Source organism: Leopardus geoffroyi, chromosome D4 (genome assembly GCF_018350155.1).
Source record: "Leopardus geoffroyi isolate Oge1 chromosome D4, O.geoffroyi_Oge1_pat1.0, whole genome shotgun sequence".
Taxonomy (NCBI): Eukaryota; Metazoa; Chordata; class Mammalia; order Carnivora; family Felidae; genus Leopardus; species Leopardus geoffroyi.
Genome location: NC_059342.1, coordinates 2,603,102 through 2,622,905, shown reverse-complemented (window position 1 = coordinate 2,622,905; position 19,804 = coordinate 2,603,102). Strand labels below are relative to the sequence as shown.

The 19,804-nt window shown below is 57.7% G+C and overlaps 1 protein-coding gene across 4 annotated transcripts in view; it reads right to left on the bottom strand.

Moving 5' to 3' along the window:
• The window catches only part of NXNL2 (nucleoredoxin like 2), a 221,855-nt gene extending 204,691 nt beyond the window's left edge, over window positions 1-17,164 (bottom strand). Inside the window, exons 1-4 of one of the 4 annotated variants that reach the window (XR_006710045.1) lie at window positions 17,063-17,164; window positions 16,427-16,745; window positions 9,594-9,840; window positions 9,302-9,509 (exon numbers count right to left, since the gene is read on the bottom strand). Coding sequence is in view for 2 of the 4 variants with exons in the window: in XM_045468474.1 (XP_045324430.1) it covers window positions 9,672-9,840; window positions 16,427-16,728 (471 nt within the window). In the remaining 2 variants the exon portion in view is untranslated. Of the gene's footprint in view, window positions 1-9,301; window positions 9,841-16,426; window positions 16,746-17,062 lie in introns of those variants that run through there. The other 3 variants (XR_006710046.1, XM_045468474.1, XM_045468473.1) reach the window with 3 other exon arrangements.
• Between the last annotated feature and the right edge of the window lie 2,640 nt (window positions 17,165-19,804).

Sequence of the window (19,804 nt, the reverse complement as noted above, 5' to 3'; positions counted from 1 at the left end):
TCGACATTTAACAGGAAGAAAACAGGAGGAGGGGGAGGGAAGGGAGGGGCAAGACCAGCCTGTTCACTCCCCCTACCTGCTTCTCACCGTCATTCCGGGGCTGGAAGGGGGACCCTGTACCCCGTACCATGTGGGAGGATGGCTGACCTTCCTGAAACATGGTCAAGAGGCGGCGGCTCATAGAGACACTGTGGCAGGGTCCCCGGCACTCAGGCTCCGACGCCCGCACGGCTCAGAGGCCTCCAGGCAGCCTGGGGCCCCACGGGGAACAGAGCTCTGCCCCTTCACCCATGTCTGGGGAATCCCTCCCTTCCTCCAGAAGTCATGAGTTGAACAGCCTCTTTCTGGGGGCCCCGGGCTCCTTCAATGGGATCTGACAGGTGCCCCCAAAATGAGGAAGGAGAAGCCAGCTGTTGAAGCAGGTGTAGTAAACCCCAGGTGCATTTAGTTCCACACGGTGGCTCTGTCCATGGCGATGGACCAGATTCTGCCCGATTCTGCCTGTGAGGTCCTGGCCCCCCTGCATGGGGTGCACCCAGGGCTCGCTTAACGGGGCAGCTGCTCCTCTGCAATTTTCCTGCTCTACTCCCAAGAGTAACATCAGAGTGTTCAGTAATCTGCTTTTAACCTGGAAAGTGTGGTTTGGAAATGAATTAACGAGATCTACAAGAAGGAATGACTTAAGGTGCCATCTGGCAGGCGTGCCTGGGTGGCTGGGTAAGCGTCTGACTCTTGATTTCAGCTCAAGTTATGATCCCAGGGTCAGGGGATCGAGTCCCTCATCAGGCTCCACATGGAGCACAGAGCCTGCCTGATGCTTGGGATTCTCTCTCTACCCGACTCCCCCCCCCCCCCCCCGGCTCTATCTTTAAAACAAAAGTAAAAAAATTTTTTAAGTATCATCTGGCTTGCATCACACTAGCATGGCAGAGAAATCTCTGTCCTCGGGTCTTGTCCTCAGGATGGGATCTGCAGACTCCTGTGCTCAGACCACCCAGCCCTGTTTCTGGGTTTCTGGAAACCCAAGTTTCCAGAACACACGGGGCTCCCTGCCAGCCTGGCAGGAACCATCTCAAGTCCAACCACTCCCACCAGGCTGGCCCCTGCCCTGAATACGCAGTTTCAGGGAGCCCCCAATCCCACCTCACACCCTATTTCTTTCAGTTATATGGCCCAACACAACAGGCAACTGTCGGCTTCTTTCTTCTTCTCGAGTAACTACTGCTCGCCTGTGGGCCACCAAGTCCTGGAAACGGACGGCTGGTCCGCCTCACTGCCCCTGCACCACCAGCAGGATAGATGCAAGATAATGATTTCTCTCTCCTTTTTATAGTTTATTTTTATTGTAACAGCTTTATTGACAGTAGTTTACATACTACATGACTTCCCCATTTAAGTATATAAATCATGGTTTTTAAGACATTCACCCCCCACTCACTATTTTAGAACATTTTCATTGCCCCCAAAACGATCCACGAGCAACCATCCCCCAGTTCCCCACAGCCCTCCCCCTGCCCAAGTCCTAACACACCCCTTTGTCTCCGTGTCTTTGGTGTCCAATCCTGAACACTTCTGTATAAGAGGAATCGTACAAGTTTCGTGACTGGCTGCTCTCACGGAGCTTTCCAAGCTCATCCACGTGGTCGCACGTGTCAGTGCATCAGTCCCTCCGGTGTTGACGACAGTACCATGTGCGTGTACCATGTTTTGTTCATCTGTACGTCAGCTGATGGCCTCTGGCTTGTTTCCAACTGTCTGCAAACACTTATGAATATTTATGAGTAACGAGTATTTACAAATAATGCCGCTAGGAACATTTGTGCACGAGTTTTTCGTGGATGTTTGCGGTTTCCCTCAGTGCATAGACACAAGCAGAATTGCTGCAACACACTGCACGCCTCTAACTTTTCAACTGCCAAACCGTTCTCCCAGGAGGCTGTGCTGTCCTGCCTTCCCCGCGTGTCTCCGAGCCTCCCACGCTGCTTTCTCACTGTGACTCACGCCCGCCCCCCAGTGGCTGCGAAGTGGCGTCTCACTGAAGTTCCATCTGCTTCCCTCCTGACTACTCAGCTTGAGCATCTGTGTACCCTCTCTGGACAAATACCCATACAGATCTTTTTCTCTTTTAATTGTGGTAAAATACTCTGAACACAGATTTTACCATCTTGATCACGTGTGGACAGCTGGGTAGCATTCCATCCGTTCCCATTGTTGTGCGAGCAACACAGAAGTTTCTCACACCTGTTCAAGTCCCCAGGCCCTCAGCCTCCGCCCTACATCCGTCTCTGGGACAGAAGTGGGGACACTCACCCTCTGCACCCCCCCTGCTGCATGGTCCCGTGCAAACACTTCCATTGTGTTATGGCACTCTTCCCAGCACTGTTGACCTCTCGTGGGAGCGTCCCTCAGACATCACCGGAGACATCGAGGGTATTTCAGATCTCAAGAGTATTTTATGTTGGTTGGTCCGGACAGCAGTTTCACTCATCATCGCACAGCAAGCTTAGCCCCCACTCCTTGGATGAACATTCACGTGAAATGAACAACCTGCGAGGTTCGGGGGAGTCCTACGGTTCCCGTCCACATGTCCGGTTAACCCTGCCAGCAGGACGGCTCTCCCTGCTTCCGGAACCACAACACACAAACCTCACAACCAGGGGAAAGCCCCACAGACATGCCCAATCAGCCCAAACACTCCCCTTCACCCATGGGTCCCTGCACTCCTCACTGTGGGACCTCACCAGCAGGTTTTGCTTTTACAAATACCAAGTAGGGCAAGTGGTCTCCAGTCAGACGTTAACGTCCACTCCCAAAAAACCTTCAGCTACAGGACACACAACTTCTTCACAGAGAGAAGGAGGGCTTCAGCCGATCAAGAAAACGTGGGTTCCAAGTCCTCCAGCGACTTCACCAGCATGTAAGGCCATTCCACCTGCAGCCCCCAGGCTCCTGTCCACACAGCAGGCTCCCTTCCACACACGGAGGGCTCTGAGCTCAGGCCATGTGAGGCCATCAAGCTGCAACTGGGCTCCTCCAGCTAAACCCGGCATTCTGTGTTGTTAACAAGTGATTAATAGCATTAGCTGCAATAATAGCATTTACATGATGTTTATTGTGTGCTGGACGCTGATCTTACAAGTTTGTGTGTGTTAGTAACCCGTTTACTCCCCAACAGACTCTGAGAAAGGTGTAGTATCTATTTTATACAAGAGGACATGCTATTTTTACACTTTTCAGGTGAGGACACGCCCAAGAGTTTATTTCTAAACAAAAGATTGGACCCCAGGTAGCATGGCTCCGTATTCTTTACTTGCCAAAAGAAAAACACATCTTTGAGAAGTATGAAACAAGCAAAACCAAGAGTTACAACCTATGTAAAGGCACCAGTGCACACCACACTGGTGAGTGGACAACCCCCGGCTGGGCACCAAAGTCTCCCGAAGCAGGTGCTGTGCGTGGTGAGACCGGGTTGCACAGCAGGGCTGAAAAAATAGCACAAAATGAGCAATCTTATATATGAATATCTCTGCAACTAGCCTCAATAAAACCTTAACAAATTTAATTCTAAAGCTCATTAAAATAATAATAAACCATGGCCAAGTAGGATGCATCCCTTAGGAATACAAGGGTAATTCAAACTAGGACATCTGTTCACAGAATTCACTACATTAATAAGACAAAGAAGAAAAACCACATAATTATCTGCAAAGAGGCTAAAATGGCATTTAAGAAACTTCAGCATCCACTCTTGATTAAATTTGTAAAACACCTACCAGAAAGTGGATTATTTTCTTCTTACGATAAAGGGATATCTAAAACCCAAAGGAGCATCCAACCTGACAGCAAAGAACCAGAAACATTCCCACCACGTCCCTGCCACGGTTAAGGGTCAGTTTAATGACAGAGAGGAACACAAGAGGCAAATTGTAACAAGGGAGGCAACGTCCGCTGTTGTGGACACACGTGCGCTGAGAGCACCCAGTGCCATGGGAAACACAACGCGCAGCTGGGGACAGACCCACGTGCCGAACGGGCCCCTTCCGTAAATAAAAACCAGTCACAGGGAGAAAAGGAGAGCAAAGAGTTCTCTTTATAAAGGCAGGGGCAGCAACCACACAGGGAAAGGCACAGGACGCAGGGCCACTGGGGACGAGACGGAAAAGCGGCGGATCTCAGCAGCGACAGAGCGGGGGCTCTTCTCCTGAGAACAGTAGGCTTCCCCTCCGAACTGGATCGCCACACTTAGCTTGCCGTGCAAAAACTAAGTACAGGAGAATACCCCAGAAAGTTCCGGAAAATAAGACAAAGCCAGGGAAGACCAGCCCTGCCAGACGTCAGAACACCTCGTGAAGACGCAGACGTGGAAACAGCCGGAAGCGTGTCTTGTGAGGGGGCCAGGAAGATGGAGCGAACAGCTGCACGGGGACCGCTGGTGGGAGAGCCGTCTGGGTCCTGGCCAGCGTCCCCACCCCGTAGGACCAGCACCAGGCCCGCTCAGGGCCGGTGCCAGCTGTCTGCTAGGGGTGGCCAGGGGCTGGAGTCTGGGCCCCGGGTCAAAGCACACTGCTGAGTGTGCTGTCTCTGGCACAGTCCAGGCGGTAGCCACCGGCCGCGGGTGGCCACTTAAATGGGACACAAATTAATTACCATGAAGCAGAGCCAAGAACTCAGCTGCAAACACTCCCTGTGCCCCGTTTCCATTTCCATGCGCTCAGTCGTCTTGACCTTAACAAGACACCTCCCCAGGTTCTGCTGGCCAGCCGCGTGGGAAGGGGCAGCACGTAGGCAGGGCTGGACAGGACAGGCATAGGGAGGCACGGGCACTCCAGGTCAGGGGGGCCAGGCCACCTTGAACACTGAGCACATGCACCCCACTGGCCTCCCACTGCACCCCCTCAGGAAGCCAGAGCACCCAATGGAGGGCAGGTGTGCCCAGCCTGGGGCCGCTCCACTGCACTGCCATACAGACAGGCCTGACTTATTTAAGTGCAGCCCACTGCCCTGACTAAGCCAGCAGGAGAAAGGTCACTCCCCAAATGGTGACAGAACATCACACGGTCCAGAAACAGAGAGGGCTCACTCCTTCTCTCTTTACCAATTCACACACAAATTCACTGTGTCCCAACAGCAGTGCTAGGAGTCACATGTACAAGGGCACTCAGTGCAGCACCAGTTAGAGACTGGCATCACGTCCACTGATGTGGGGCCGGACAGAGTAACCTACGGTGTGCCACACGTGATCATGCTCAGCGGACATCAGAATTCAATAAGGCAACAAACAGTCACAAAGCATCCAGTATCCACTCGTTCCAGGAACCAGACAGGAATACAATTTCTGCTCTCAAGGTAGTGATTTTGGTGGTCGGGGAGAAGGATATAGAGACAGATGACAGATAGATAGATAGATAGATATAGATAAATAGACAAGAGCTAGGTAGTAGACAGATGATACAGATATATGGATGGATGATAGAAAGAAGCTAGGTAGATAATAGATGATACAGATAGACACATGATAGCAGATGAACGGATGGATGGATGGATGGTGAATAGGAGATAGAAGACAGATGTGACACAGACATGACAGAATAGGCAGAAAGATGTGATAAATGATAGATAAGATGAATGATTGACAGATGGCTAGAAAGACAGATGGACAACCCAGAGAAGGGGGTCGACAACAGCGACACGGAACGAGGAGGGGGGTGCCATCTAGACAGGAGGGTCAGGGATGAAGCCTCTGAGGAGGCATGTGGGCAGAGTGAGCACAGCGAGGAGATGGACAGGACACGGAGGGACAGGAAGGACAGGGAGGTGTGTCTGGGAGGAGCAAGTGGATGCAGAGAATGGGGAGGATGGTCCCAGAAGGACTCGGCCTCGGTCTGAGATGCTGGGAAGCAGGGACATAACACGACCCGATTTCCACATGAAGGATGGTCTAGTTGCTGTGTGGACCTCACATTCCAGGAGATGGGAGTGGAAACCTGGAAGCCAGCCAGGGACCATGGCAGCCCTTCAAGGGATAGGTGGGTGGCCAGTTAGGACCCCTGGCCCCCACACAGGAAGCATTCTCTGTGTGTTCTATTTTCTCAGTCTGCAGAACTTGTTCCGTGAGAACAGGTCCCGCCCTCGTGTGGCGGCCATGACTGCAGGGTGGGCATCCGCTCGTGGCCTGGGAGCCCCAGGGAGCCCCCATTCTGCAGTGGGCCTGATGGCACTTCTGCACGTCCCCACTGTCCCTTCCCACCCCTGTGGGCGCTCCATGGACAACGTGGGCAGGAGCCCCTCTGCGCTTGGGTCCAATGTCCTATCCCTTGCCCACCAGTTCTGTAAACCTGAGTCCTAAAAGTTGTACTTATCACCTGGGCTCTGGGGGCTCTCCTGACATGGTCCTGGGGCCACACCCCCCTCCCTATGGCCCGCTTCTTCCAACCCTGAGGGCCCTGCAGTGACGCTCTGGGCCTTTTCAGCCAACTGCCCCCAGGAAGGCAGGCAGGCACCTGGCAGGTGCCCGGCAGGTGGAGAGTGCCTGAGTGCGGCAGGTTCACCTCCACAGGGAAGGTGGCCAAGGGGTGGGGACGCCAGAGCCAGCAGGTAGATGCGTCCAGTTGCTCCAGGAGGAGCTGTGGTGCAGAGGCGATTCAGCCTCTTTCAACCAGCTTCGCTGAGGCCAGAATTCACAGGACACGGCTGAAACCACCGGGGGAAGATGTGCATTCGGGTTCCCTGATGACGAAGGAAAGGGGCCCCGCGATTATTGGTGAGAGGGCGGCAGGCTCCCCTCCCGCACTGGGTTGCTGCAGACCAGCCCGCCTCTGGGGACAGTGATCCGTAAGCAGGCGACCTCCCCCACTGAAGCCTGAGGACAGGTGATGGGGCTGCACCACTCCGGCATGGGGAGCCCACCAGCTCTGCTGGGTTAACCTGAGAAGGAGTCAGACACTTCTCAGCCTGGGCACGGCTACATGTCCCAGTGGCTTTGCTCCTCGTGGGGAGTGCAGTGGCCAGGATGGCCTGCTGGAGAGCGGGCACCATCCGGGAGGCTGCCCTGCCTGGGGAAGCGTGGGGCCGCCGCAGGCGCTGACGGCCCAGGCCTGTGGGCACCACGCGAGTGACCATCCGCAGGATGAGCGAGCCCACTGCTGCTCCTGCTGTTGGAGGTGTCGGTCACAGAAGATGGGACGGAGTAGGTGGTAAAGCTGTGTCTCAGAGGAGAGTCTCCTGCGGGGCCAGCAACCCGTCTGGGGTCTCATTAGAGCGCACCCTAAAATCAGCATCCAGTCGCAAGAGCTGCTGTCCCTCCTGCTGGTGTCCACACACTTGACTTGCTGTGTCACCTGCCGGCCACTGCGTCCGTGGGCTGCAAGCAGGCCCACCTGCCCACCCCGAGCAGGGCCCAAGCTCCTGGTCCCGCACCCCAGAGACCACCTCAGGGGGGCGGGCTGTACCCTGTCCCTCTCCTTCCTCCTTTCTGTGCTGTTTGCTGGGAAACTCAGCTGCAAGCACGTGTCTGTCTGTGCACCACAGTTTGCTTTTGGGAGGCCGAGCGCTGGTGCTGGGGGCCAAGTGCCCCCACTAACTCCCAGAACCTCAGCATGTGACTATTTGGATACAGGGCCTTAAGGAGGTTATTAAAGTCAAATGAAGTCACAAGGGTGGCCCTAATCTAGCCTGTCTGGTGTCCTCCTAAGAGAAGAGGCCACAGACATGCACAGAGGGACAACCTCGTGAGAAGGCGGGGAGAAGACTGGTATCTGCCAGCCCAGGAGAGAGGCCTCGGGACAAATCACCCTTCCCACATCTCATTCTGGAATCCAGCCTCCAGGGCGGGGAAAGAAGAGGTCTGTGTTGTTCATGCCGCCCTGTCTGTGGGCTTTGTTATGCAGCCCAAGCTGACTGATACAGGTGCCAAGAGGTTCAAGGTGGGGCCAGGGAGAGAAGGCACGGTCCCCTCCCCCCGACACACACACATCCCCTCCCCCACTGTGAACGAATCCTTGGGGAGTCTGCTGAAGGAAGCAAGGGTGGACAAAGTGCAAAGGGGACCCCCTGAAATGTGAGGGGGGAGGACCCCTGTTCAACTGTTTATTATAAACCAGGAGGACCCCTCCCATAAATTATGTTTTTCTCCTGGGGACAGGAAGGACAAGCAAGTTCTCCGCAGCCTCTCCCGATAGGGCAAGGGTCAGAAGCGCATCTGTAACCACCAAGACCAATGGGGGCCTGTTTTCCCACCAGGCGGCTGCTGCTGCACCCACCCCGGGGCTGACGGTGGGCACACCTCAGAGCAGCACCCATCCAGGGCTGGTGGCAGGTGCCACCTCGGAGGAGCACTGCCCTGGGGCTCACGGTGGGCGCCATGGCGGGGGAGCACCTGCCCGGGGCTGACAGCAGAGGAAAAAAGACTGCACATGGGGATGAACCCTGACAGCTTATGTGTCTGTGTGCCCATTTGTTCAGCGGCAAAAGTGTGCCCCAGAACCCCGAGGCAGTGGCCCCCCAGCCCCGAACCTCCCCCACAGAAGCTCCAGGGCGGCTCTGACACCCACCCAAGGGCCAGGTCCCCAAGTCCCCGGGCTCTGGGTCCCCGTGGATGCTGTGACCGGAAGGGGAGAGAGGGGCCTCGCAGGCAGTGTCACAAAGGAGCCAGCAGCCTGCAAGGAGCATTAGCACCACGGACCATCCCCCCAGCCCCTGTCCTGTCCAGCTGTGGCTTGCTTTCAGGTGGGTGGTTACGGTGACTTCCGGGAAAGCCCGCTCCAGGAGACACGTGGTGCGTGTGCTCTGAGCATCGGTCGTACAGCAGTCAAGGCTGCCGGTGGAGACAAGAGCACGGTGTGTGTCTGGTGTAGAGTGTGTGTCGTAGGGCGTGTGTGTGTGTCTGGGTGGTGTGTGTACGTGGTGTGTGGGGTGAGGTGAGTGTGGTGTGTGTGCGTCCACGTGTGTGCATGTGCGTGCGTGCTGGGTGTATGTCTGTGTGGTGTGTGTGCATAGCATGTGTGTGTGGGGGGGGTGTAGGGCGTGTGTGTAGTGTACAAGGGGTGTGTGTACGTGTGTGTGTGGTGTGCCAGCGGTGGCCGGCAGTGCGAGGGCAGAGGGCTCCTGGCAGAGCCTGTGGTGGCTCCCGCTTACCTGGACCCATCTGCACCCGCAGGAGACGCGGGTGTGACACCGTGAACGTGCAGCCTCGAGCAGCTGTGAGACTGGAAACGGGAGCACAGTGTGGAGACCAGCACTGGGGGAGCACCTCACTGTCCCCGTGCGAGCGCCTGGTTTGCGGGGACAAGGAGGGAGATCAGAGGGCTGTGCCGGAAATGTTTATTAAAGCGTACGGATTCTGCAAACCTCAGTGATACATGAGTCGTGAGAACTTAGCATTAACCGAAGTAGGTCTCCAGAAGACATATTCGTAAATGTGTTCCTTCACCTGAGGAGTGGTATAAAGATGTGTTTTCCACGGATTCCCAAGAGCCCAACGGGAGCATACTCAGGCTCGCGTGAAGACAGCTCTGCTAAGAGTGATAGAAATAAGGATCCGCAGGCTACGGGATCCTCCCTGGCAGTGTTTCTCTCTGCCGGGACATAAACCGTACCAGTGCGGGCGGGGAGGAAACGGCCGCTCCCCTTCCGTGCTCAGGATGCAGCCGCAGGTGCCCCCGAGACCCCCGGCGTCACCCGGAGAAATTCTGAAAGATGTTGGCCGCCTCCACCCAGCTCTGGAAGCAGGCCAGCCCCCGCTCCCGGATCTGCTTCCGCCCTTTGTCGGTGATGACCTCCCCGCTTGGTTTCACAATCACCAGCCTGGGGATGGCTGTGATGTGGTACCTGGTCCTCAGCTCCCTGCGGGAGAGAAGTGGGAGGGCCGGGTCAGCGGGGGAGTGGGCAGGCCGCCACACCCACGTCCCCAAGGCTGGCTGACCGTGCAAAGCCTTAGCCCCCAGCCTGCCCACACCTTCTCTCCCTGCTGCGAGCCTCTCCTGAAGGGTGTCCCAGGGAGGGGACAGGTGTGCTGTCCCAGAGGGGCGTGCACAGGGAGGGGACTGCTCTGAGCCTGGGCTGCCCATCCCAGAGCCCAGGTCCCAGCTGCGTGGGACCACGGAGAACCCAAGAGGTGGAGGAGCGCCAGCAAAACTGAATTTCTCATCTTCGTTAATTTAAATTCAAGTAGCCACGAGTGGCAGGTGGCTACCATATCGGACGGTACAATTCTAAACCCACAAATACGCCCCAATGAATTTATATCCCTCCTCTGTCTCAAGAGGCTGAAAAACACCAGGTACACACAACCATCAGTGTTAAAACTCTGTGAGTTCCAACAAAGCTGTGTGAGACTTTCTGCCCCTCAAACTCAAGGAGAGGCTGATTTACATTATGGACGACACATTTCTCGGCTACTTTTTCCGTCACGTGTAACAAGAATTATTTGCACTGACGTAGGAAAAGGAGCAACCACCTCCTTTGTCTCTCCCCTTAACCTTCTCCTAAATGAGTGTCCTCAAGACAGGGCAGCTGATGAAGACCCCTCCCCATTCCCAAGGCCACCTTGCAAGTGTCTCTCATTCAGTAATCTGACTGCACTCACCTGTCACCCTAGGGACTGTGGGTCTGAGTGGAAGGAAAAACGCACTTGAAACCCTCCTGTTACCAAGTCTCCCCGTCACGTCTCCATCAAGGTCTTGCTGCTGCCTTCTGGAACCCAGGCCAAACACAAAGGCATAAATCAAGCGGGAAGAAGACCTCCCGCCTCCACCGAAAGGAAGAGAGCCTTGTCTCAAACGTCCAAGAGACGGTGACACACCCAGCACGTTCTCGGCCACCAAGAGATCGTCACAAAATTTCAAACAAGCAAGAGCACACAGACCACCTAACCAGACCACAATGCAATGAAAACGGGACACCAACACAATGCAGCTTTTGGAATGAGTCTAAAAACTAACTAACCATACGCTACCACTACACGTGAAACAGCAAAACAGACCACAACACAATCAAAAGGGAACAATATGGAATATACTTCTGATCTGCAGCCGTAGACACAACTAGACATAGGAAGTTGTGGTCCTAAACACACTTTTCCAAACGACTTGTAGACGAGCTGTGTGACTGACTCAAAAGGCAAGAACAGGACTGATGCAGCAGACACTAGGAAAGGCAGACGGCGGGAAGAAGTCACAGCAGAGAAACGCACAAGATCCGGTGAGCTTCAAAACGAACCTGGCTGCGCGGAGACCTAACGGGCCAAGGCGCTACCAGCACTGCTCAGGGGAAAAGGAAGGCACGGGAACATGGGTCCTGGGCCCGCGGCGGACTCCACCCCGCTTGCGGACCCAGGCAGGCGGGCGAGGTCGCTCCTACTACACCCGACTGCCGCCAGGACCACCAGGTCCCGAAGGAAACCTGCACACGGCTGCCACTCCGGCAGCTTCTGGAAGCCATTGCTCACATGAGGAAGAAACAACCAAGGAGGAGAGAAAAAGTGTTATGCAAGAGTGATCATCATCTGTGGAACAGACACCAGGGCTGACACGCACAAACCACAGACGTGGAGAGATGCCAGCCCCGGGACCAGCTGAGGCCTTTGCTGACAAGCCAGCTGGCCCGGCAACTCAGGGGTAGGCTGGGGGGTGGAGGAGACCCCCCACCAGTGTTTTAAGGATGCTGAACAACCCCAGAAATTTGAAGGGCCTATGAAACTTGCTTTCCCCCAAAGCATAAGACAAACACATGGAGAAAAGAGAAACGGCTGCACAGCCCTTGGCCTGAAGACTGCAGGGAGGTGGCCAGAGGCTGCCACCGGCTTTGTCCAGCAGCTCAGGCAGATGGGTCAGTGCAGGGTCTTCACTCTGGGCAAGGCGGGGCGGGCAGTGCCCACCACGTCTGAATGGTCCCGCGGGGGGTTCTGCTACCCAGGGCCTGGGGCTTACCCCCAAGGCCAGGAGGCCCTGCCCCACGTGTGCAGCAGCAGTGCTAAGGGCACAGGGTTCCCAGACCAGCAGCAGCAGCACCAGGGAGCTCATTACAAGTGCAGAGGTTCCTGTCCCTGCTGGGGTGGGGCGGGTGGAGCCCACGATCCCTTGGGTTCACGCCTGCTGAAGCATGCAACCCTGCCAGTCTCCCAGGGCCGCCTGCATCCCCCTCCCTCCACCATCCAGTCACCCTGGGGATGGGGGAGAGAGCAGGCAGTAAGGGAAGCTGAGAACGGTGCCCTTGATGGCCTGGGCGGTAGAGGCATGTGGCTCCCTGCTCAGCATCCGTGACCCTCCACCTTCTGGTATTCACTAGCTGTGGGACTTGGGCAAGCTAGCTAACCTCCCTGTACCCCAAATTCCCCATCTGTACCATGGGAAATACCTCCCTGGGTTGTTGGGAGGTTTAGATAGTTAATATGCATACGGGATAGCTAAGGGATTGGCACGTAAATGCTCAGAAAACACTGGCTGTTATTGATGGAGCCACGTCCAACCCAAGGTGGGCCAGCTGTCCAATGCAACACAGCCATTGAGTGCTGGCTACACCAACCAGCACCGGAACGGGTAACCAGCAGACTCAGAACTAGTGCGACTGCACAGAACACTTCCGTGTGAGCTAGGAGAGTGGAGGGTGTGAGATTACGCAGCCCGAGGCACAGCAGCCACTCTGCCACCATGAGGAGAGACTGCATTTGCCAAGTGGCCCCTGGCTGCAGCCTCAGCATGAGGCAGGCATGGCAGAAAGCAGAGCCATGAAATTGTCCTCGGTGGTTTCCCACCTCCCTGGAGACCAGCTCCTGGCTGCTGGGCGTGTAACTGAAGCCCATCAGTAAATCTTTACAGTTTAAGCTTTGGGCTGCTGCTGCTGCTGTTTCACTCCCTCGCAACATTAAATCAAGCTCTGACAGGTGTCGGGCGGGGGCGGAGGGGGGTGCAGGCAGGCTGGGCTTTGAGGAGTGAGGAGGAGTCTGGAATAGACATTGGCTCCAGAGTATCTGCAGTCAGCCGTGTGGGCCCTCGAATCCCTAGCCTGGCAGCGTCTGCGTGGAGACGACCGTAACCCTGGAGCTGCACGGAGAGGCTCGCCAGCACCGTCTCCACCGGCTTCGGGCGCGGTGTCCCGCGGGAACGGACGGCGCCTTGGAAGGAGAGCCCCGTGGCCGCACAGAGTGCAGGCATGAGAGCTCTGAGCGCGGTATGCTCTGGGGGAGTCCGAGGGCCCAGCTCGGGGCGGGCGCTGCTGCGACAGTGCCTCCCTCCCTTCACCTAATAGCGTGTCCTCCACTGGCACAGCCACTTCTGGGTTGTCATGGCAACGCTGGTTCCAGTCTCTTCCCCCCCCCCCCCCCCACCGGCCAGCAAATCTCTGCAGTGGCTCCAGCCAAGGAGCAGCCCACAGGCGCCAAGCACGAATGCCAGAGACACTGCTCACACGGGTGGCGCTGGGCACGAGACAGGCATGGGCCTCCAGGGCCAGAAATGCCCCTCGTGTCCCCAGTGTCATGGATGAGGAGGAGGGGCTGCTGGGCGGGGACGTGAGGGCTCCAGGGTTGGGGGGCTGCAAGCGTGTGTACGAACTGTGGAGGTGGGAAAGGTATGGGGTATTCTGGAACACTGCTGTCCAGTCTGCAGAGGGGGTCACAGAAGGCTGGGGCAGGAGGTGAGTATGGGGCAAGTGTGGGAGGGCAGGGCAAGACGTGGACTGAGCCCCCTGGGCAACAGGGACCCCGGAGAGCTGGGGTAGGCACAGCAGGACCAGGCCTGCCTCAGACAAGAAAGATGAGGTGGGTTCCAGAACAAGAATCCATTAAACATGGACACTGGGGCTGAGGTTAGAATATTCCAACGGTCCAGGCCCTACCTGAAGGAGGTAGCAATGAGGAGGAAACCAGACTCAGCAGATTCAGTGCCTAATGGGGACATGTTGAGTCAGGAGGCCTGGCAGTTGGGGGGAGGGGGGGGGGCTGGAACCCAAGGCTGGGGAGATGGCAGGGGGCACAGGCACCCCACCAAGTGGGTGGCTCTGACAGAGCCACTCTCCACCCATGAAACGATGCCACGGCCAAGTGTCTTTTCTGTGCAGTGCAAACCTGTCAGGAGGCATCCCATCCTCCTGGCCCGTGGTGGGGGTGGTGGTCAGCGCGAGAGCAGACCAGAGGGGGGCAGAGTCATATTGGGGGCCTCCCGGGGTACCAGAGCCCAAGTGGGTACCAGCATTATTAACAAACAATCATAAAGGCCATGAAAAATCACCACTGAGCAGGTCTTGCGTGCGACAGCAGGAGACAGGAATTCCTGCTGGCACTGGGCCCATAACAAAGGGAAAGGAGATGGGCAGGACACCTGTCCTTGGTGTCCACAATCAGGCCGCTCGCCCACCTGCACACAGGCACCGGCTGCAGGGACTTCAGTAGACATGTCTGTCTAGGGCTGTCGACGCCCTGCAGCCATGTGGCCTCCAGCCATGCCCAGGGCACCCGTGGTGATTCCCCAGTGATTCCTCCTCCTCCTCCCCTCACCTGGGACTCAGTGGGTAGCCGCTGAGGAAGAAAGCCCCAGGGCCCTGACCATGACTGACCTAGCGGGAGCAGAGCACTATCCTGGCTAGAATAAGGGAGTAGCTCCAAACACTCTCACAGAACCTCCCACTTCCTACCACAGAAACTGCAAGGACAGACCCAGTGTGGTGCAGTTTGGAAAGAGGAAGGACAAGGTCTCACCAGCAGAAAAACGGACGCTAGACTCTTCTGGAGACCACGCTGGCCTCCTGCTGCCTGCAGTGGACCCTAAGGGCTCTGACCGCAGCACAGGAGAAGCAGGAGGGAGCTCCGCAAGGCAGTCCCCCAGCGAGATCCCAGGTAGCCCCGAGGAGAAAGAGGGAGGAGAAGCTCTAAGCAGAGACTCAGGTTCCAGAGCCTCAGCGGCACATCTGCGAACCGGGACAAGGTGCTGGCACGTGACCGCCAATGGCTCCAAACTCCCGGATCAGGGCCGCCCTCATACACAACAGGGGTCTCATCACCCAGCAGTGAGCCCCCTTGCCTCCATCAAGCCACAAAGAAATCCCCGACCCTGAGCACTGCCTAGTTACCCACACGGTACCCCTGCCACTTTCAAACCTGTACGGGTTCCAAGGCCGTGCATAACTCTGGTGCTAAGCATATCAGAGGCATTCGCAAACACCACCAGAGAAGATGCTACGGCTAATCCCTCTGCCAAGTAAGTCACTGGGACTCACCCTCTCAAAATTGTCACTTGGGTTTGTTTCCACTGTCGCGTAAACTAGACATCTGTAAGATGCTCCTGGAGCGAGGCCTCTAAGAAGCAGGTGCCCACCTGGAAGGCCTGAGCCTCACCTCCTCCTCAGCATCCCTGCGGCTTGTGTTTGTGGGAAGAAACGTTCTTCTACGGACCTTTCCAAAGCCCCCTGTCACTTTTAACTGTTCACGAGCCAATTCATCAGGACAGCTGGGGGAGGGAGGTGGGGGGTCCACCACAACTGAATGATAGCCCCCCCCAGGACCATAAATGAGAAACATGCCCTGTAAAACACACCCAGAAACTCACTCCATGTCCATTACAAGGATAGTGGGGTAACACCGTGTGCAGAGTGTGAATGCTTTCACCACAACAAGGACCCCAAGGTGCAATCAGAGCCCAGTCACACTCCAGTCCACCAACCCTCCTGAGATCCTCCCCACCCTCCCTCCTCCTTCCGGCTCCCCCATTCTCCCACCTCTTCCCTCCCAACTCCCCCCTCCCACCTCCTCTGCCCTCCCTCCTCCCTCTGACCTCCTCCCTGGCATTTCCTCTGTCCTCCCTCCTCCCTCCTACTTTCTCTCTCCTCCCTCCTTTCTACCTTCTTCCTCCTCCCTCTTCCATCCCACCTCCTCCATCCCACCTCCTCTCTCCTCTCTCCCACCTTCTCCCTCCTCCCCAGTCAGGTCCCTACCCCCTGGGGATTTTTGTGGCCTCTGACATTAACCCCAGGAGCCCAGGGACCTGGTTCTTCCTACGGCTGTGGAAATGGTAAACACCTTCACTTTCAGGCAATTCCAGGCCTGGCAGCGATAACCAAGCCGCACCCCAGCCAGCAGAGAGGGAATTCCTCCAGCCTTGGAGTTCTGTGCGCCCCTGGGCACTGCCCCCAGCCGCTCGCGGCAGCTGACGCAGAGACCCAGTTCCCACGCGAGCCTCCCAAGGCACCCTCTCCTGCTTCCACACCCCTCCCCGAGTCCCACCACCGCTAGGCTCTGCAACAGCCACGTCACCAGAGCTCCCTGGAAACGCAGACCCGCTAAGTCAGGGCCCGGCTCTCCAAGTCCCCAGGGATGCGGCAGCCCCACGGGACCCCTCGGGGGCCTGGGGTGGGGGCCACGAGCGACGCCGGGGAGGCCCGCCCGAGGGGTGGGGGGAGGGACGAGCTCCACGCGGCCGCCCAACCCCGTCCCACTCACTGCCGGAAGGGATCGTGGAAGGGCAGCGCCAGCCAGGCGCCGTGCAGCTCGCGCATGAAATCCAGCATCTCCTGCGCGCTGCCGTCGGCCGACACAAACACCACCGCGAAGGGAGCGGGCGGCCGCGCCTCGGCCACCAGCTGCGCGTAGAAGTGGCAGAGCAGCGGCGTGAAGTCGCGGCTGGGCGCGCACCAGCCGGCGGCGAAGTACAGCGCCACCACCTTGTTCTGCAGCTCCTCCTCGGCCTCCACCCACGCGCCGTCCCGGGTCAGCAGGCGCCGGCCGCCCAGCACGTCCACCATGGCTTGGGCGCGGACACCTGCGGGGGGGGGCGGCGGGGAGCGCGGGCGCAGGGACACCTGCGGGGGGCGGGGGGGGCAGGGAGCACGGGCGCAGGGACACCTGCGGGGGGCGGGGGGGGCAGGGAGCACGGGCGCAGGGACACCTGCGGGGGGCGGGGGCGGCCAGGAACACGGGCGCAGGGACACCTGCGGGGGGCGGCGGGGGGCAGGGAGCACGGGCGCAGGGACACCTGCGGGGAGCGGGGGCGGCGAGGAGCGCGGGCGCACGGACACCTGCAGGGGGCGGCGGAAGCATGGACTTCCACGCAGCACCCACAATTTCGGGGACGGATACCTGCGGTCGCGGAACACCTGAGGGGGACGGCAGTGAGCACGGGCGCACCGACTCTTGCGCGCGCGGGCGGTGAGTGCAGAGGGACGGTCACCCGCGGGCGGGCGGCGGTGCCGCACAGGACCCGCTCGGGCTGTGCCGCTACCTGGGGCCCCACCTGCTCCTCTGCCCCGGCCCCGGCTGCGACACGGGCGTGAGCACTTGAGGGAGGAGGGACACACAGACACCCGCGGCGACCCCGAAGCGGCGGCTGCGATAGCACCCGCCTCCCTGAAGCCGGGCTGCCCGGCCCGCCCTACGCCCCGCCCACCACGCCCTCTCCGGAGCTCCGCCTGCTCTCCGCCCCGCCCCTCCTCTCCTCTCCGAGGGCCCTCATCCCGCTCGGCAGTGTCCCCAGTGCCCCGCGCCCCGCCCATCTCCGTTGCTCGTATCGACGGTCCTCTCTGCGCCCCCGCCCCACGTGTCCTGATGATCTGAGAGGTCACAGTATTAAAGTACCAAGGCACGCTGGAGGCCCTCAGGATCCAGCAGCGAGCAAAATAATTTCAGCTCCTGCGCGGGCAGGGGCGGGGAAGCGGAGGGTGGGGCACTCGTGGGAGGCGCAGATTTAAGGCATTTGCCGCAAAAAACTCAGCGATCAAGATGAATCACATTCTAAGGCAGTATTTTAAAACTTCAAAATCAATGCAAAAAACTTCACGATGAACAAAACATCAAACTTGTAAATAAGAGCAGGATCCTGCCTGCCCCACTGCCAGCCGCGACGCGCGGCGGAAAAGCGCGTACTGGACTGAGCCCCGCGGGAGGGCGCACCCGCCGATTGGAGATTCGGTCCGACCCACGCTGCCCCCAGCAGCGCGCTGCCAAAGCCGCGTTTCCCTGTGGAATTGTAAGACCTGGGGGAGATGCAGGTGAATGGGAGAAAAAAGCTGGGAGGGGGCCCTTGCAGGTGGAGGTCCGACTTTTGTTAAAACTCAGGAATATGATGAATGGAATGCAGCTAAAACTGTGAATGTCAAGACTGTCTTGATCTGTTTGGCTTCCTTCCCTTTTATCTCAACAGTGAGCGAAGTAGAGAACGTTCCTTTCAGCGACACACTCCCACGGGGGAAATTTCCAGTTATTTGTATAAATACTGAGGTGCCTTCCTGCAGCCGCGGTGAAGCCTGTGCAGCCTTCCAGGGAGAGGAGATGTGGGGGAGCACCCCTCCGCACCAGGGGACCCTCCTCTGGCTGCTCTGAGTGTGTGTGTGAAGGATGGGGCCTGCCCTCCAGAGCTCCTCCAGGCAGCAAGGGACACTGGTGGTGGTCTGCTCATTCACCTGCCCCACCCATTGTCAAGGGACTTCTCAGGGCCGTGCCTGGGGCATGAGCCTGTGTCTTCAGACAACCATCCCACTCCACGGGCCACTCCTTAAGGTGGAAGGGGGCTACAGGAGCCATGAGAGGCAGAAGGAAACCCAGAACCCTCTCCTGCCTCTGCTGTCAGTGTCCTGCACAACTTCCTCCACCCAAAGCAGGAACAGCCACAAATGCAGTCCCAGACACAGGGCTTGCTGTCCCTAATCCCCGCTGGGACGCTCAAAGTCAGTTCGTACTGGACTTCCTTCTGGGCATGTAAGGGTGCCTTGAACAGGGCATCTGCTAAGCAGCTTCACATGCCCTGGATAACCCCAGCCACGCTGGACAGCGCTCCTACTCCTGAGGCTTGTGAGCAGCTCCAGGAGGGCCTTCTTGGGTCTGCCCCCCTCCCCGAACCCCCTCTCCCTAACCCCTGCCACACCTACACAGTTTGTGACCTAGATTCTGCCCTACCATCCATCCCCCACCCAAACTGCATCTCCTCCTGTCTGATGACAAAAGTCCCCGGAGGCTCCCAGGACGCTCCTCACCTAAGGTTGGTCCCTGGGCCCCGTCCCCTGCCTGCCAAGAATCCCACTGAGTCAGCCCCCGTTCTTGATCACCCCGCCTACCTTCACCAACAATCCCCCGCCCTTGGTGTCTCCTCTAACCGGCTTTCCAGCCGCCTCCACACACTGACCCCACCCCACCCTCTCCCTTGGCCGTAAACCCTCCCTTGGCCTGTGTTCAGAGTTGAGCTCAGCTTTCCGCGCCCCCTCCCCCCACCGCCCCCCTCCCCCGCCGGTGCAGCGGTACTGAATAGAATCTGTTCATCACCTTTAACTGGCATCCAGCTCTATTTCTCCCGAGCAGCTATCAAGAGCTCTGATACCTCGGCTGGCTCACAGCCAGGGCATTGACTGTGGGGCAGAATGTTCCTGGAGCTAACACTGGCTGGTTGGCACAGGAGACTGCCTCTCTGGAAAGAAACACTGTGGTACGATCATGGCTCTGCCTGTCTGTGCTCGGCACGCAGGCTCTCCCCACTTCTGACTGAGGCTGTTTCTCAGAGGAAGTATTTTTCTGAGCAGGGACACCTGGGAAGTCTCCAGCCAGCATGCCTCTTCCCCACTCCGTCTTTGGATGCTGCATGCCGAGTTGCTTCTATGTTCCAGAAGAGAGGCACCGAAGAAACAGGACCTGAGGCCACTTGCCATGAAATAGACTTTTTTTTTTCACTTCAAGATGTACACAGGAAGATTCATTTATTTCTACCACCAGTTATGAATACACAAATATTCTCATGGAAGCTTTTTCTGCTCTGATCAGCACAGCAAACAAATTAGACCTCCCAGTGTGCAAATATCACACTCTGAATTTCCTGGTTTTAAATATTCATGCTGG